At 42.8% G+C, this 18,274-nt stretch overlaps 1 protein-coding gene and 1 long non-coding RNA gene across 3 annotated transcripts; one reads left to right on the forward strand and one right to left on the reverse strand.

Annotated features, from left to right (window-relative positions):
• The first annotated feature begins 3,461 nt into the window (after positions 1-3,461).
• LOC110097460 lies at positions 3,462-5,493 on the forward strand. Of its 2 annotated transcripts, XR_003699580.1 has the most exons (3): positions 3,462-3,530; positions 3,981-5,064; positions 5,137-5,493. It is a non-coding gene; the product is annotated as an uncharacterized LOC110097460 (long non-coding RNA). The 2 variants fall into 2 exon arrangements; XR_003699579.1 differs by lacking the exon at positions 3,462-3,530 and having other exon boundaries at positions 3,648-5,064.
• Positions 5,494-11,869: 6,376 nt separating this feature from the next.
• On the reverse strand, positions 11,870-12,625 carry LOC110097458. Its single transcript, XM_020823831.1, has one exon. It carries the CDS (start codon positions 12,623-12,625, stop codon positions 11,870-11,872), a length of 756 nt encoding a protein of 251 aa, XP_020679490.1.
• Between the last annotated feature and the right edge of the window lie 5,649 nt (positions 12,626-18,274).

The raw sequence follows: 18,274 nt of genomic DNA on the forward strand, positions 1-18,274 counted from the left end.
CATCATTCTCCTGGGGTAGGAAAAGGTTGACTCTATCGAGTAAGTGTCCCGGGTGCTCTCACAGATCTCCAATGCGTCGGGGTCAACTGCTGTAGCACCTCGCAATCTAACCATGTGTCTTTTGACTTTGGTTTTCCTCTTCTCCGGATCAAATATCTGCTTCGTCCACCATATCTTGTTGTTAACTTTCTCTGTCATAGGTGTTTTGGGAATGTTTGGAAGTGGATGTAATTTTGGGTTCTCATAAAGTGGGGTCACACAAGGCTGATGTAGAAGTGTGGATTTGGTGGGTTAAAATTGGAATTTTCATATGCTACTAGATCTTCTATGTTAAAGGAGGGATTGATATTGAATTCTATAGGCAGATCTACTACATAAGCATTATCGTTGATTTTTTTAATTATCTTGAATGATCATGCACTCTTAGCGTTTAACTTCTTAATCGTTCCTTACAGGATTAATTCCGAACGTATCCGCACCATCACTGAGTCACAAACATCAAAAGTTTTAAATTTTTGTTTAAGATCAGCATAAAGTTTATAATCATCATTGCTCTTTTCAATCTAGCATGCAATTTCTTTATGAAGGTCATGTATATGCGATGCAAATGAGGATGTAGAATTAGAAATCCTATACCTAGAACACATGGGTATGAGATCTAGCGGCTGTTTAGGTTTGAACCCATAAATAATTTCAGATGGACTTAGGGTAGTGTTACGGTTCACAGAATTATTATAGGCGAACTCAGCTGTGGGGACTATGGAATCCCAGTCCTTAATATGCTAACTTACTAAGGATTGTAACAGATTACCTAAGCTCCTATTGACTATCTTGGTTTGACTATCAGTTTGTGCATGAAAGACTATGGAGAATTGCAATTTATTGCCCATTTTCATCCATAGGGTTTTTCCAAAAATAACTGGTGAACTTGACATTACAATCCGATACAATGGTTTTGGGAAAACCATGTAAGCGGACGACCTCATCGAAATAAAGTTTAGCAATGTGGGAGGCGTCAGATGTATTGGAGCAAGGTAGAAAATGGGCCATTTTGAAAAATTATTCGACCACAACACAGATTGCGTCATTCCTACGAATGGTCTTGGGCAGGCCTAAGATAAAATCCATACTAACATCCTGCCAAGGACAACTGGGGATAGGCAGAGGGGTGTAGAGACCAGTGTTTTGTTTGCGTTGCTTGGCCAGCTCACACGTGTGATAGTTGCTGACCATTCTACCAACATCCCTCTTCAGGCTGGGCCAAAAGAAACAATACTCCACAGCTTCTATCGTCTTATCCCGACCGAACTGTCCAGCGAGGCCTCCGACGTGGAGTTCCCAAACAAGAAATTCCCTAAGTGAGGTGCTGGCGATGTAAAGCTTCTGAGCTTTGAAGAGATAACCATCCTTCCGAAGGAAATTGTCCATGAGGCGTGTGCTACCTGTGGCTAAGAGAGAATAAGTCTCATTAAAGTCGGGACATTCCAAATAGTCCCTTTTTATTTGGTCAAATCCCACGACTTCAGCCCTCATCTCAGTGGTTGTCATCATATGATGACTGAGAGCATCTACATGTTTATTTTCAACTCCCTCCTTTTGTCTAAGAGTATAAGTGTACTCCTGAAGGAATTCGACCCATAGACCGTGACATGCGTTCAACTTTTTTTGGGAGTTGATATAAAACAGAGCCTCGTGATCTAAGAAAATACAGACTCTTGCGGGAGCAAGTAGTGTCGTCAATAACGAAGGGATTGTATCTCAGCATATAACTCCTTGTCATACGTGGAATATCGCTGTTGAATGTCATTTAGCTTTTCAATGAAATAAGGTACAGGGTGACCTTCCTGTGATAGGACTCCTCCAATTCCAACCCCCAAAGCGTCACACAGGACACTTCGAAGACTTTTGAGAAATCAGGAAGTCTCATCACTGAGACTTCCATCATATTTTTCTTAGGGGCTGTTTGGTTGCCTAAATTAGGAGGGTAAACTAAAACAATTACATGCATTTACTAAATTGGGTTGTTTGATTAATTTTGAGTGGAAGAAAAGAAAATCCTCCAAAGCATTAGGCATGTATTAGGAGGCGTGTTTCGTGTGAAATAAAAACTCGCTCATATTTAGCGGGTTATAAATTCTCTAGATGAATTCTGTCCCAACATCATTGCTGTTCAGCTTCATTGCTTCGCAGGAGGTGTAAGATTGCACGAGTGGCTTCTTTGGCTCATTCGTTCTAGTTCGACTTTGCTCCTTCGACGACATTCCCTTTGCCCATCGAATCGGAAGTTGCGACATTTTCATCGGAAGTAAGTATGGGAGCTCACAAGTTCTGAAGGTAACTTTCTCCCTTTCGCACGCTTCTTCGGCCAAATCCCGTCAATCCTTCGAACTACATGATTTGGTAAAAAATCAATATTTTTTCCTCGATGAGATATAGCGCTTTCACCATCTTCTTGATGCGCACCGCAATCAATCTCTTCAGCTCCAATGGCTCATCTGTAAGGTTTGCTCAAGAAGGCATTCGAGCTCTCTGTTCTTTGTGATGTAGAGGTCAGCGTCATCATCTTCTCACCGCAGGGGATGGTGCATGAGTTTGCGAGTACCAGTTTCTCTTTCTCTACCTCGTTGGTTTATTTGATATTGCTTTGATGTTTGGTTTTTGTGGTTGATTCCGAATTTCGGACTTGGTGATTCAAAACGAGCTACGTTCTGCATTTATAGAATTTTAGTAGTCCGGTTTTCAGATTTCTACCGACGAACATGTTCTTGTTTCGCCAGGAATCTTTTCTTTAGCCTTTGTTTTTCCTTTTTAGAAGTATTTGTTTTCTGTAATTGTTGATTCTCATTCTTTTTCCTCCCCGTAAATGTTTTCTTCGATTGAGGAACTATATTAGTAAAGTAAAGCGAACAACAATAATTTTGGATGAGAGGGGTTCACATCATCCAAATCTTAATGTGAGAAGAAGAGCTAGCTACTTGTTTATGAGAGCAGTGAAGCTACTGAAACCCAAGCTAGTGCCTTTCGTTGATACAATTCTACAAGTATCCCGTTCCTTTTCCTTTTTTCTGGGAACCATTGACTCCATTTCCTCTGCTTTGTTGTGTGAAATTCATACTTCTTTTATGGATTTGTTATCAATGGGATCATATCCAATCATTTCATCCTACTGCAGTGTTTACAAGATGCTCTCCTTCAATACACAAGTTCAGATTGGACATCCAAGGATCTTATGTATTCTGGTTTTGAGGATGGTAGTCATGTATTTGAGGTAAATTAGCTTAACTTCTTAGTTCGGAAAAGCAGTCTTTGTTGAGTTCAGCTTCTATAAAAGTATTATTGCTTTACATCATCAATTGAAAATACCTCGGTATCTCAAACAATTGGTTTGTTGATTGGAGTGGAAGAAATATCTTCAGAAAAGCAGTCAGAATACCTGGCAGCACTGCTTAAACCTCATTATGGACAAAGTAAGAACAAGGGTATTGCCCCATCTCCCAATGGCATTAAACCAATTGCTTGTGGATAGTGAGGTATGATTTCATCCATCCCAGTTACTTTTTTCTTTCTATTTTAAGAATGGTAGGATTCACTTCTTGGAGTACTCTTCATACTTAAGTAGCTTGCTGCTCAAAATTTTTTGCTTGATTTGATATTGTCAAGGCGGCTTAGGTGGAAAACTATTAGAATTTCGAATGCTGATTATTTGTTGCCATGATTAAGATTATAATTATTTTTTTGGCCTAAATTTACCAACAAGGGAAACAAGTGATTTTGTTTCAGCATATAGATGCTTGCCCCTTTTTTTATCCATATAATTGGAGTGATATTATTTGCTTTGGGTGCTTTAAGCAAAATGTGATCCTTACGAAATGATGTGAAGCAGATAACCTATGCCCACAATGAATTAGTGTCTTTTGAGTTATGCCATCGTTTTGTAAAGTAAAGTTATTCTTCTATTATACAACCCTCATCATCATCAGAGCTTTGGGTGCTTTACTGGGTCTTATTGGACATCCAAGGATCTTATGTATTCTGGTTTTGAGGATGGTAGTCATACATTTGAGGTAAATTAGCTTAACTTCTTAGTTCGGAAAAGCAGTCTTTGTTGAGTTCAGCTTCTATAAAAGTCTTATTGCTTTACATCATCAATTGAAAATACCTCGGTTTCTCAAACAATTGGGTTGTTGATTGGAGTGGAAGAAATTTCCTCAGAAAAGCAGGCAGAATACCTGGCAGCACTGCTTAAACCACTTTATGGACAAAGTAAGAAAGCTGTGTTAGTTTTTTCTTGAATTTCCATCTTTGTGGCAACTTACCTAAGTGAATTAAATGAGCTATGTGGTAATTACTTGTTTCGATGTTGAGATGCTACTCATAGATGCAAAGGCTCAAGGGCTCGAGGAAAGTTCACCTAAAGTTATGAGCTCATAACAGATTATTGCAACTTTAAATGCACTTAGCAAGGTCAGTTTCTATCTACTGTAAAATACATCTTATCATGAGTTTACTCTACAAAATGTTCTAAATTTGTTCCTTAGAGATGGAATTCTCTCATGTATACTGCGCCGGTGTAGATGATGTTAGTATTTGATTGCTGGCTGAAGAATTTGACTCTATCTGATAAATAGTTTTGTTCTTATTCCTCCCCATTTATATTCCACCATCTCATAAAGTAGTACAAACAAATTAATACTTACCATTGCCAGCTTATGGTCTAGGGCTTCAGTGAGCGGACAGTGACAGCTAGTCGGCCTTCAATTGGTTTGATGTTCAAGCATGCAAGTGACTGTGTTTTTTTTATGAATGTTCACTTAATTTAGTACTTTTCATTCCCCAATTGCGAGCTATTTTTTCTTTTTTCCTATTTAATTCAAAATTTAGGCTTGCAATATTTATGGGTGCAATGTTGCTCCTTTTTATTTCTGGATGGTTCAACACCCAGAACTTTTTTCTCAAAAAGAAAGAGTAGATGTTTCTAAAATTTTATTTTTGAATTCTCAGACTTTGGATATTCTCCTACAAAGACTTGTCACATTTCTAAATATCAAACCTTTGCATAATAAGGTATCAAGTGGGTCCATATATCTACAACAACCTATTTCATTATGTATCTCAATATTTCTTCAAAATATGCAGGTTACGTCATATCTTCATCGCATGGTTGAAATATTAGGAACAAGGGTACGTATTGCCCCATCTCCCAATGGCATTAAACCAATTGCTTGTGGATAGTGAGGTATGATTTCATCCATCCCAGTTACTTTTTTCTTTCTATTTTAAGAATGGTAGGATTCACTTCTTGGAGTACTCTTCATACTTAAGTAGCTTGCTGCTAAAAAAATTTATGCTTGATTTGATATTGTCAAGGCGGCTTAGGTGGAAAACTATTAGAATTTCGAATGCTGATTATTTGTTGCCATGATTAAGATTATAATTATTTTTTTGGCTAAATTTACCAACAAGGGAAACAAAGTGATTTTGTTTCAGCATATAGATGCCTGCCCCTTTTTTTATCCATATAATTGGAGTGATATTATTTGCTTTGGGTGCTTTAAGCAAAATGTGATCCTTACAAAATGATGTGAAACAGATAACCGATGCCCACAATGAATTAGTGTCTTCTGAGTTATGCCATCGCTTTGTAAAGTAAATGAGAGAGAGAGAGAGAGAGAGAGAGAGAGAGAGAGAGGCATTAGTGGGGGGGAGGAGAGAGAAGCAAAAAATGGAGAGAGAGAGAGAGAGAGAGAGAGAGAGAGAGAGAGAGAGAGGCAATAGGGACAGAGTAAGCAAGAGAGTGGCAATAGAGAGAGGAGAGAGGGATAGAGAGAGAGCGCAAGAGCTGAAGATTGCACTTGGCATATATTAATAAAGGGAAATTACATAAAATAAAAGTGCTGAAACGGTTCAAAAGCAAAAAAACAAAAGTGGAAGTTGTTTACATTAACCAACAGAACCCATACAACACTGCAGGACAAGGAACAAGCAAATGAAAACAAAGAAAGGACCCCCTCAAGCGAATGGGAGAGATCCTTCGTTGGTACATAACATACCCAGTGAAGAAAGAAAGGAAGCCCCTCCAGAGGGGGGAGGTATCAGAAAACGGTTGGAATCAGCCACAAGGGCTGAATGATACCCCATTGCTCCAGCAGAGGTCCATCAATCTCACTACGCATATTACATACCAAAGAAGAGTCAACTCTCATGGGGCACTTGAGGGGACCAAGTCCCCACCTGTGAATTCGAAGGAAGTCTTCTTCCTCTTCCTGGGAGAGGACGTGAGCGGCCCAAGGCTGAGGATTTCTCTCTCAAAATGCGATTTGGTGAATCTAGAATGTTGCTTACGGAGGTTCACGATCCGCGTGGCGGTGTCCTCCAGCTGCTTTAGCTTGTCAGCCTTAAACTGTAATGAAGGCTCGGGAGTCTGGATGCTCCCTTGGGGTTTGGGGTCTATGCTATTATGCTCGATTTTATGGTTGCCACCTTTGTAATTGCGAGCTTTGGCTTTCCCTTTTCTTTTACTGGTAGCAATGTTCCACGCACCCAAGGAGGAATCATCCAATCCCTCGGCATTGTCAGGGACAACATTCCCTTTGGGTTTCAGCTGACCAGGAGAGCCCATCCCATTCATTTCCACCGAACTGATGTGATCCTTGCCCATCCGAGTCTGCTGATTTGGAGGGGGAGGGTTGTCTTTGGGAGGGGTCTTGGCCATACACACTCCATCATAGTGGCCAACAAGGCCACAATCATAACAGAAATTGGTGTGACCTTCATACTCGACTCTTTGGAAGAAACGACCATGGATTCCATTGATCCAAACACCGGGGAAAAGCTTCTGAGTGAGGTCTATCCTCACACAAATTCTAGCATAAGATGATTTCCCCCAGGAACTCGTGTGGGAGTCCATCCACAGGGGTTCTCCGATCATATTGGCGAGCCGGGTAATGTTGTCGATATCCCAATAAATGAGAGGAAGCTGAGGCAATCACACCCAAATTGGGGACTAAAGTCCTTGAAGGGAGTTCGGCGAGAAGGAAGAGGTCCATCTGTTCATTCCGATGATGTTGCTAGCAACAATCCACAGCCCGCTAGCGAGCACAGCATCGCGAGCTTCGCTACTTTGAAAGAGGCATATGAAGGTGTTTAGGAGCTGTGGTGATGATGTCAAAATCCCCAAAGTGAGACCACCTTCACTTAATTTCACTAAGGAGGAAAGGGAAGGACACCCGGCGACCCAAGAGTTTGGCCACAAGAGCACGGTCAAGCTTTGCGATATTGTCCTGGACTGCATCCAGTTTCGGCTGCATCGACTTGCCATCCTCGGCAAGAAAAATTTTTTTTGCCATCTTGTTCAACCGAACCAATTGGACCTTATTCCAGGCGAAGGGACCAGTAGGTAAACTTCTTTGGGGCATCGGGTTGCTCGTGGGGGGCTGTTTCTGCTGCACAACACCTTGCTAGTTGGAGGAGGCAATACCCCAAATAGGTTGCGGGCAAGATCCCCCAGCAGGATTCTGCGTGGGAGCTGTACTGGACGGAATTTCACGCCTACAGCTACTAGATTCGACCAAGTTCATACCATCACACACGATAGATTTAAGAGGAAATTCGGTGGTGATTCGTCCAGCAACCCCACCCGGGATGATCGGACTACAACAGCTAACCTGGGCGGGATCAGGTTGATCGAAGCTGAGTTTCTGCTCGTCCATGGCCATTTCACAAACAGGACAACGACTGGGATGTGGCTGAACTTCCATAGGAGAATCAGAACCCTCCCCTGCTTCGGTCATTACGGTTTGAGAATCTGCATCTTCACCCGCCTCCTCCATATCCGCGTTGGAGGGGTTGACCGAGCTTTCCATATCATCACCTGAGCTACCCGCCTGGGTATTAACCCGGTTAGCCAGAGCATTAGCACTTGTGAAGAGCTCCCGTCCTGTGGCCCAGTGGAGAGATCTCCCTATTCCAGGCGAGAGTATCGCACTTCGTACTTGACCACCTTGGATCTGAGGCAGAGAGCCATCGCACTCAGCGCCATGTCCATCCAACACCTGCTGGTGAATCTCCTGGAGGGGATTTCCGATGACTTGCTTCTCACGGTAGGGTGGCAACATTCCAATCCGACCCTGGGAGTTGTTCTGCAAGAGCTGAGACAGCCTAGCATCTGCAAGGCTTTCTTCATCCTTGGACCGAGACAAAATAGCCTGAGCTTGTGAGCTAATCTGCTCCCAAGAATTGCTCGCAACAGCAGCCTTGGTCTGAGCGGCTGCCTTAGCCTTAGGAGAAAGAACCGAGTTAGGGTTTTGCTTTGTGGTGGCCGCCGCCACCTTGGCATCCGGGTAGAGAACCTTCCACCGGTTACCCGGGCTGAATGACGGGTTGAACGACACCCGCAACTCCGGGTTAAGCAAGTCCGCCCCAGACACCTTCTGGGGAGAGCCCTCCACCATGGCTTTGCCAGATCTGGACGGAGTAGTTCCGCTCGACGCATACTGCAGTGAACCCCGAAGGTCACCACCCCGCGTTTTGACCTCCCAACGACCCTCGACATCAGAACCAGACCTAGCTGGATCTCAAACTTTACCTTTCCCCCGAACTGCTGCAGGCTTGCTCGGAGAGCGATCCCCAGCCTTTTTCGAACCTCCCGAACCAATCCCAGACCGCCTCCGTTCGTCTCCCGTCGCACTTCAGTCGCCACCTCCCCCGCCTGAGCGGGGAGGTGACCTTCGGTCACCCCCCGCCATACCCAGAGAGTCTCTCTCTAAACAAAAACAAGAGAGAGAATAAAGGGGGGAAATGATGCGATTCAGAGAGAGAGAGAGAGAGAGAGAGAGAGAGAGAGAGAGGGAGAGAGAGAGAGAGGAAGAGGAAGAGGGAGAGGGAGAGAGAGAGAGAGAGAGAGAGAGAGCTGAATAGTGCATTTGCATTACTAAAAGAAACTTAAAAGCTGTTACAAAAAACTAACTCCAGAGCAGAAAAAGAAAAACCCAAAAGACAAACTAAATTCTATCACTTTCCCCCCTTAACAAGTACAACAACGTCGAGGGGAAGGTGTCACTAGCCACATCCCGGAAAATAAAATTATCAGCCAACGCCAAAGAGGCACAATGATCTGCCGGCCGGTTACTTTCACAGGGAATATGTTGGAAGATAACCTGCTTAAAATTCAAGAGAAAGGAGAGGTCAGGGCCCTCCACCCGGCGGTGGACCTCACCGAGCCGATTTCCAAGCATTTGTAGCCATAGAACCGCATTATAACAATCGCTCTCGATGATAATCCCTTCCACTTCAAACATCCAATCCTCTAGCAGCTTACCGATCGCTGCCGCCGCCATCAGTTCCGCCTGCATAGCATCCTAGTGCTCCACCCGACATCCCGCAACAAGAATGAGCCCGCCCCCAGTATTCAGGATAATGATGCCAATCCTGACAAGGTTGGACCGCTGCAGCGAAGCATCAACATTAAACTTAAGCCAACCTGGGGGGGGGGGGGGGCCCAAGGGGGGGGGGGGGCACCATAATTTGTAGGAAGGCAGCCCAAGAGGCTGGTTAGTGCTCCATTGCCCCAGAATAGGCAATTTAAATGTTCTCGGCTGCAACGATAAAACAGTCGCTGCAATGACATACGGGGTACGATAAGAACGGCCATACCTCATATTATTCCGGGCGCGCCATAGTTGATATACTGCATAACAATAAATCCTCCCAATACAAGGGTTGATGATCATCCCGTTGGCAAGCACCTGCAGCAGCTCCGATAGGGAATTAACATGCGGCATATCAAAACCCCACTTCCACAGAGTGCTCATAACACATATCAGCTTATTGCAACGGGCAGTGCAGTGGTCCAGTGTCTCGTTCTCCATACACCCCCACAGACACATAGGCGAGTCCGTTAAACCCCTCCGCATCAGCCATACGTTGCACGAGATGGCCCCTTTAAGAACCCGCCACCAAAAAAAATTCTCCCGAGGGTGAAGTTTAAGCTTCTCGATCCAGCTGTAATTGAAAGCATTGCCCCCGTCCGACATAGCCCTATAAGCCATCGCAGCCACCGAGGAGCTGGCCAGGGAGTAAGAGAGGGTGGGGCGGTCCACCCCAATGCCCCTATTGATGGGAATGTTCACAATCCTTGACACCATTATGTTCCTAAAGAATTCCTCAACCTTCGCCACGTCCCAATTCAAATTATGATCCAAAAGTTGGCCAACCTCCGCATCCTCCAGCGCCCCCACGTTCACAAAGGTCGGCCAACAAGCAATGCACCGGTCCAAGATCCAGGTGTCATGCAGCACCTTCAACCCCTGTCCATTTCCAATTTCCCACCTAATCACCGGCCTGAGGGCACGAGCCCCATCCTGGATAATTTTCCACACAATAGACACATATCTCCCACTCGGCTTATTCCACAAATCACTTCCATACCTTGCCGTTAACACCTGGTGCAGTAGTGACTCCTGATCCGAAAGAAGGTGCCTTGCCAGTCTAGCTCGCAACGCACTTTTCCACCTACAAAGCCCGCGAAAGACCAAGCCACCCTCCGCCTTTGGAAGACAGAGCTCCTCCCAAGCGATATAGTGCATCCCTCGATTACCCTCCTCCTTCTACCAGAGGAACTTCCTGGCAATCCGCTCAATGTCATGAAGCACCCCCATGGGGACCACGGTGTGTGTAATCAAAAACGTGGGGGCCGCAAAGAGGGAGGTCTTGATCAACAGTGAACGCCCCGCCAAAGATAACTGCTTCGCACCCCATAGATTCACCTTCTCTTGGGTGCCTTTGATCAAACCGCCGAAATCAGCCTTTTTTAGCCTGTGTAACACCATCGGCAGGCCCAAGTAATCAAAAGAATTCACCCTCCGAAATCCCAAGCTTCTAGCCATCTGCCGTTGTCTCCAAAGAGGGCATTTCATGTTTAACAGCACCGCCGATTTACCGCAATTAATCCGCTTCCCAGTCCAGCTACAGTACCCCGCAAGAAGCTTCAGAATCAACGTCGCATTATAACGCGAAGCCTCAACAAAGATCAGAATGTCATCAGCATACAGTAAGTGCGAGATCCTCTCCGAGTGTCTAGCAATTTGGATTCCAAGCTCCTCCCCCCTCTGTCTAAAGGCCTTGGTAAGAAGCTCTAAACACAGAATAAATAAATAGGGCGACAAAGGGCAGCCTTGGCGGAAGCCACTCTCCGCCTTAATCCACTTCGTCCTCTGACCATTGATCAAAATCGTGAATTTAGGCCAAGCGATGCACTTCGTGATCCACCGGGTAAACTTGTCACTAAAGCCCATGCATCTCATCACCTTTTCTAGAGTTTCCCAAGCCACACAGTTGTAGGATTGTTCCATGTCAACCTTCAACGCCATAAGACCAGATTTTTTAATAGAGACTTTGAATTTACCCATCACCTCCTGGGCAATCAAGCCATGGCTAGTAATACTTCTGCCCGGAACAAACGCCCCTTGCTCTTCTCCTATTATATTTCTTAGCACAGGCTTCAACCGGTTGATCAACACCGTGGCCACCACCTTGTAAAAGCTTTGGCACAAGCTGATCGGTCGGAACTTGGCCGGCTGATTGGCGTTGACTGTTTTAGGAATGAGCACAACCAAAGTTTCCTTCCAGCTCTCACACATAGTATTAGTACAAAAAAATGGATGATGGCACGAGTGACATCACCCTTAATAATTTCCCAGTAGAATTTTAAAAAGGAAGCAGTAATACCGTCGGACCCCGGGGAGCGGTTGTTACCAAGGCTGAATACCGCCTTTTGAACCTCCATCTCCGTTACGTTGGCCTCCAGCACCTCACTGATATGAGGGGGGATTTTGTCAGTCTCAAGAAAGTCCGGCCAATCATTTAAGCTCACCTACCTCTCCTTCCACTTCAACAGGAAGAAGCTCCAGAACTCATCCCGAATAAGCTTCGGATCATTAATAGTCTCCCCGTTTCTGTCAGTGATTTCCCTAATAGTGTTACTGCGATGACGGGCGGAAGCATTAGAGTGAAAGAAGTGGGAATTGGCATCCCCTTCCTCAATCCACCTCGTCTTAGCCCGTTGCCTCCACCACGTGGCCAGCCTTGCCAATGTGGCGATCAGCTCCCCCGCAATACGCCGAAGCTCACCATCCTGTTCCGCCGTAAAACCGGACGGCGAGCACTCAGCCTCCTGTAGCCACGCAATACGGGCTTCCAGCGTGTACTTAAGCTCCCCTAGCTCCTTGAGCCGATTGCGGCTCCAATAGAACAACGCCCTCAGCATCCTCAAACACTTCCGATTCAGGATGTCATCCGGGCTACCATAGTCTGGCTTAGCCCAATTCTTCCATACCAATTTCCAAGTAACCGGGTAGGTCAGCCAATTGTCCTCAAAGCGCAGCCATTTGGACCCCCTGCCGTGAGCCGTAGAATCCAGCGACACCAGAAGCGGACAGTGGTCTGAGGCAACACAGATAAGGTGCTTGACAGAAGCCAGCGGAGCCAGCCGCAGCCCCTCCGAGTTCATCAAGACACGGTCCAAGCGCACCCAGATTTTACTACTTCCACTCTTATTGTTAGTCCATGTAAATTTGGGCCCCGAGAACCCCAAGTCATGGAGTTCATTATAACTCATAAAATTCGCCATTTCTTGGGCCCCCGCCGAGTAAGTAAATCGCCTGCCACCCTTCTTCTCCTCTTGTGCCAGACAACAGTTGAAGTCCCCTCCCACAAGGACCGGGTCTTGTTGACCTCATTTTTGTATGAGGTCACTAAGACCGCCATCCAATCCAGATTTAATCCTAGACCCTAGGATCCACTCTAGACCTTAGGAATCTTTCCTAGAACTAGACCTTAGAGTTTATTCTAGAGCCTAGGATTCCTTTAAATCCTAGATCTTAGAACTCTCCTAGATCTTAGGATCACTCCAACTTCAAATCAACCTCCACCTTTGATCAACCTCAATTTTAAATCAATTCCTATATTTAATCCACTTCAATTTCAATTTGATTCCTACCTGTGACCAATTTGAATCTCAAACTCCATCCAATTCAAGTCCAAATTAATTTAAATTTCAAATCAAATCCAAATCCAGAAGTTCAAACTCAAATTTAAACCTTTAAGGCCTTGTCCTAAAGACCCTTTTTAGATATTTCAAACATTTCAAAACCCAATCAAGTGGCCTCTGATTCAAGGTCTATCACTTGCAAAGTGATAAGACATGTCTCTAGAGGCTACCCTCCAACGTTGAGCTCATTCTGAGGTCTCTAACCCAGAATTTGAATTAAAATCCAGGCTGTAAAACCTTCAAATATTTACAGCCTATGCCACTGAACCTGACCCCTTTGAGATCTTGACCTGGAACCCTTATCCAAGCCTCCAATCACTTCCCAGACCCTTGATTTTAACCCTTTGAGCAGTAAAACTGCATTTTTCAGACCCATTTTTGACATAGTTGACCAATAGGTCAAAATTGACCAAAATACCCCTATGGGGCTCAAATAGGGATTTCAAACCAAATGAGCTCCAAATGGGATGCAATCACCTCCAACAAATTCCAAATGTCATTTCAAATCTTTTGAACCTATTCCCAACCCTTGAGTCAACCTGGTTGACCAAGTCAACTGGTTTGACCCAAGGGGCCCTTTAAGGGTCCAAACATGTGTTTTGACCCAAATGACCTCTCTAAGTCACCCAACCACTTCCATTAACCTTAAAATATCATTTCAAACCTGTTGAGCCCAAACCCAGACCCTGGGTAACCTAGGTTGACCAAACAAGCCCTTAAGGGTTCAAATGGTGATTTTGACCAAATCGACCCCTCCAAACCCTGGGACACATCCAATAGACTCAGGATGATATTCTGAATTTGTTGAATCCATTTCTAGCCCCTTAACCCAACTGGTTGACCAAGTCAACCAGTTTTGGCCTAGAAGCCCATTAAAGGCCCATTAAGCCTTCTTAATCCATTTGACATGCATGGCTCTTGGAACCACCCTCCAATCCACCTAATCAACTCATTTGAATATACCTAAATGAAAATTCATAACCCTTGATGGAGTTGACTGGTCAACCAGTCAACTCAAGGCTTAAGGGACCATTTGTATGGTCAAACCTTTCAACCCATTGAACCTAGCTCAAGCCACACCCATCCAGCCACTTGGAAAGACTCCATGACCTGCTTAGATGCCACATCAGCCCCATTGACCAGTTGACTGGTCAACCTGGTCAAACCCAAGCTTAAACCTCTTCTAGAAGGCTTTATCACATGCTAAGCCCCTTTCCCTTGATTTAAGCTGCTTTAGGCCGACCCCTTAATGTCCTAAAGCTCACTTGGAGCTCTCCTAACCAGGCTCAGGGCCTGTTTAGCCTTAAATGGCAATGTCTCCCCCACTCATCCCAAAGCCGCCCAATAGGAGTGAGGCGTGCCTAGCCTTTGGGTCAGCCTTCTGGCTGTCCCAGGGACACTTGGCAACATCTGGGGACCTGGTGAGTCAATCCGAGCCATCCAATCTAGCCCAGCTCGTTTGAATAGGGGGAAAGGCAACTTTTAGGCATTATTGATCAAAGCAGCTTCTCTCATTAACCCTAGCCTCCCAGATCGAACTCTCAGTTCGTTTTGAATCTCCAAAGCTTCCTCTACCTCCCCACTACAAAATCCAAGTGGTTGCACGTCACGGCGGCGAGTTCTCCGCGAACCACCACCTAGACCGTCCCAAGCCTGTAGCAGTCGATCCAGACGTGTTCGAGCTCGGATTTCTGCTGGGATCTTCACTTGGACAATCTACAAGCTCATCCATCCAGAAAATTCGAAGATCTAACGTATAACTCTCTAAACCTAGATCTAGTTCACATTAGTTAGATCTAAATAGCTTTATGCTTTTAGGGTTTTAGCTAAAACAAACTATTCCCCATTATTTCTGTTCATGCCTACTCTTTGTGTTTAAAATTTCAAGTGAAATGATCGATCCGATCGAAAGAACGAGGCAAAAGACATTTTCTTAGGGCGTCACTCACGGTTTCCGGTGAGTGTACATTTTCTGGACCGTTGATCGTTCGATCAACGGTCCAGATCGAGCCCTCCCGCGGCCTGATCTGACTGCGCCTTCGATCTGTCGTTCGATCAGCCGTCCGACGAGATCAGGGCCGTCCATTCGGAACAGCGGGATCGAATCTCCGCCGTTTGATCTTCTCCTGGTGAGATCAAACCGCGGGATCTGATCTCAGCCGTTAGATCGAACCCGCGGTTAATCCAATGGCTGTCAAGAGCCGCTGACGTGGTTAAGTGGAAACCGCGTGAAGCGGCCCGCGGCCGACGCGTGTCCCCGCCGTCACGCGGTTTCGATCCGCCAATCCGAGCGCGCCGCGTGTCTGACCGCCCGCGTTTAATTAAGGAAAAATGTGTTTTAATTGATTTTTAATTACAAGAAACTTTGGAAAATTATAGTAAATTAAATATAGAACCAAAAATGAGTATAATATATCATTTTTCTTCATTTTTTTCATCTATTTTATTTTAAAAATAAAATCAAACCCTTTTGGTTATTATTTTATTAGTAATTTAAGAAATACAGAATATGTATTTTATTTTTTAATTAATTATGCATAAATTATTTTATCTGAAATTTGGCATGCATGTTGTTGAGTGCATGGCTGGTCTCCAGAAAAATTTTCAATATTATTTGAATAGATTTTGATGGTATTTTGAATTATTGGAGCTTATTAACCTTTTTTTATATTTAATTAAATATTAAGTATTTTAAAAAAAATACAAGGAAAATGTTTCATTATTTTCAAACTTCTATGGAGATCAGTGGATCCTTCAACTCATCAAAATGTATTTTAATAATATATTTAATTATTTTATAATATATATTCCTATTTATATATATATATATATATCCATTTATATTTATGTATTTTAATATATATTTTGAAACTATATATATGTAAATCTTTAAGTGTCTAAGAAGTCATTTGAGATCTTAAATGTTGATTAAGCATATTTGAATAGAAATAAAGGGGATGATTAGTGAATAATCATTTCTTGATTATTCACTAATTTTGTCTTATTATGTTAATTAGTTAATTGCATGCTTAAGGTCACACACCACTTAGTCTAAGGCTCTCCTAGATTTAGGTATTGAATGTGTTTATGTGGTTCATGCATGCCTTGTGTATTGAGTATGAGGGTTAGTTCAAACATTGATTCAAGTCCATCAAGATAGTGACATAATTAAGGACAATAATTAAGGATTCATGTATAGAAACTTAGAAAAATTTCCATTAATTAGGATTCACTTTCCCTTGAGTTGAAACTTTGAACATTTGAACTTAGTGACACCCTCAACCCTAGAGAAATTTTCACTGATTTTTTGAGATCATTAGGTCCCCTAATTAATTTTCTAAAGTCTTAAACCCTTAATTAAGCCTTTAAAACTTCTAAAAATTGTAATAAATCCAATTTAAATCCAAAAATTACATATAAACCCTCAAACTGACCAGAATTCAGTCCTTAATCTATGATAATTGAAATCCCTTGATTTGACAGCAATTTAACCCCAATTTAATTTTAAGTGAAAATCTCAATGTTTAATTGAGATAATTAATTAATAATAATTAAAAAATCAAAAAATCTCCCAAACACTTGGGGATCCTCCTTAGTTATTCCTGACCTTTGGAGGTGTTTTCAAGAGATTGGGAATTTGTTTGAAGCAAAATCACAAAAGAGACCCTCTAATTAAGAAATTCCTAAAATTCATTAAAATGCCAAACTTCAATAATTCATAACTAAATCTAGAAAAATCCAAATTACCCAAACTCACTTGCATTCAACTCATAGTGATGTCTAGTATTTATTAAAAATATTAAAATTCCAGAAATTTGCAATATTTTAAAAAGTCAACATTTTTGGTCAACTCTAGGTCAAAATCGGGTTAAAACTTCTAAAAATCATAACTTTTGATAGAAAACTCCAAATTGAATGTACCAACTGTATAACAACTCATAATTAGGTCTAGTATTTATTAAAAATCTGAAACCTTTAAGATTAACTCTAATTTTGAAAGTCAAATTTTGACCCCTTAGTTAGCGTGTCCGGATAACCTCCAAAACTTATTAACTCTCCCAAATTCCAGAATTTTCTTAATAGGCTAATAAAATTCTCAACTAATCCATTAAAATCAGCAACCAACTCCTTTTAATATTAATCCACCTCTTTTAATTCTAACCAATTTAAATAACTTAATCAACCCCGATTACTACTGGGTAACCCAGGCCTACGAGGCTATTAGCTTAGCCCCAAGGAAGGTGAGATAAACTTCACGGCCTCGGTGTGAAACAAAGGTAGTAATCAATTAACTTCTAAAATATTTCTAATTAAAATTCTTAATTCATTAATATTTAAATTTTAATCTAAACCCCCCTTCTAAGCCTTAACAAATCCAAACTTTTAGACAACATTAACTAATCACCTACATTAGGATCTATCCCAGCCACACGACCTTTCTCACACACTTTAGATGATTGGCTAGACAACCAACTCTAGATCTAGGTTAGGCCAGTGTTTACTTTACTGCTGTGTGCCGGATTTTTTTTGTAAGTTTTCACTGCATGTTTGTGGATGAAATTGCTTTGCTGTGTCTGCTTACTTTTCGTACTCTGTGGATGGATTGATGTGTTTGGCGACTAGATTACCCTTAGGTTAGGAACGATCTGGATGTTGACACAGTTTTCTGCAGGTGGCCACGCTCATGCAGGGAAATATAAAAAGGGGACAAATTAAAAAATGCATAAATATTATAAATTCTTTGCACAGGTGCTTCAGCTGCTAAAGCCCCCAAATAAAAAGAGCGTGGCCAGTGTGTTTACTTTCTTTTTGCTCATATACAACTGCTTGGGAATAATTCTTTTTATATATAATTGCTTAGGATACCCTGCCAGGTGAGTCTCAGATTTTTTTTATTTTTTTGATATCAATGTAATTTGTGCAAGTGTCAAGTGTTGTGAAAGTTTATTTTGAGTTGGGATACCATAGATCCAAAAGCTGGAATTCCAAAGAGGAAAGGATACCCCTATGGGAGCACTCCTTTTCCATTTTGGAAATCCAAATTTTGGATCATACCTCTTCCTTACCCAAAGAGGAAAGAGTGGCCTTCCCCTTTGAGGGAAGTGCCCTCTTGTCCATTTGGGTAACCACTATGAAGATTCAAGAAGATTGAAGAAAAGGAGTCCAAAGAAGAATGAAATTGAAGATTTGAAGACTTGAAGATTGAGAGGTATCCCGACGTCAAATTAG

The sequence above is a fragment of the Dendrobium catenatum genome, unplaced genomic scaffold (assembly GCF_001605985.2).
Source record: "Dendrobium catenatum unplaced genomic scaffold, ASM160598v2 original_scaffold_79106, whole genome shotgun sequence".
Taxonomy (NCBI): Eukaryota; Viridiplantae; Streptophyta; class Magnoliopsida; order Asparagales; family Orchidaceae; genus Dendrobium; species Dendrobium catenatum.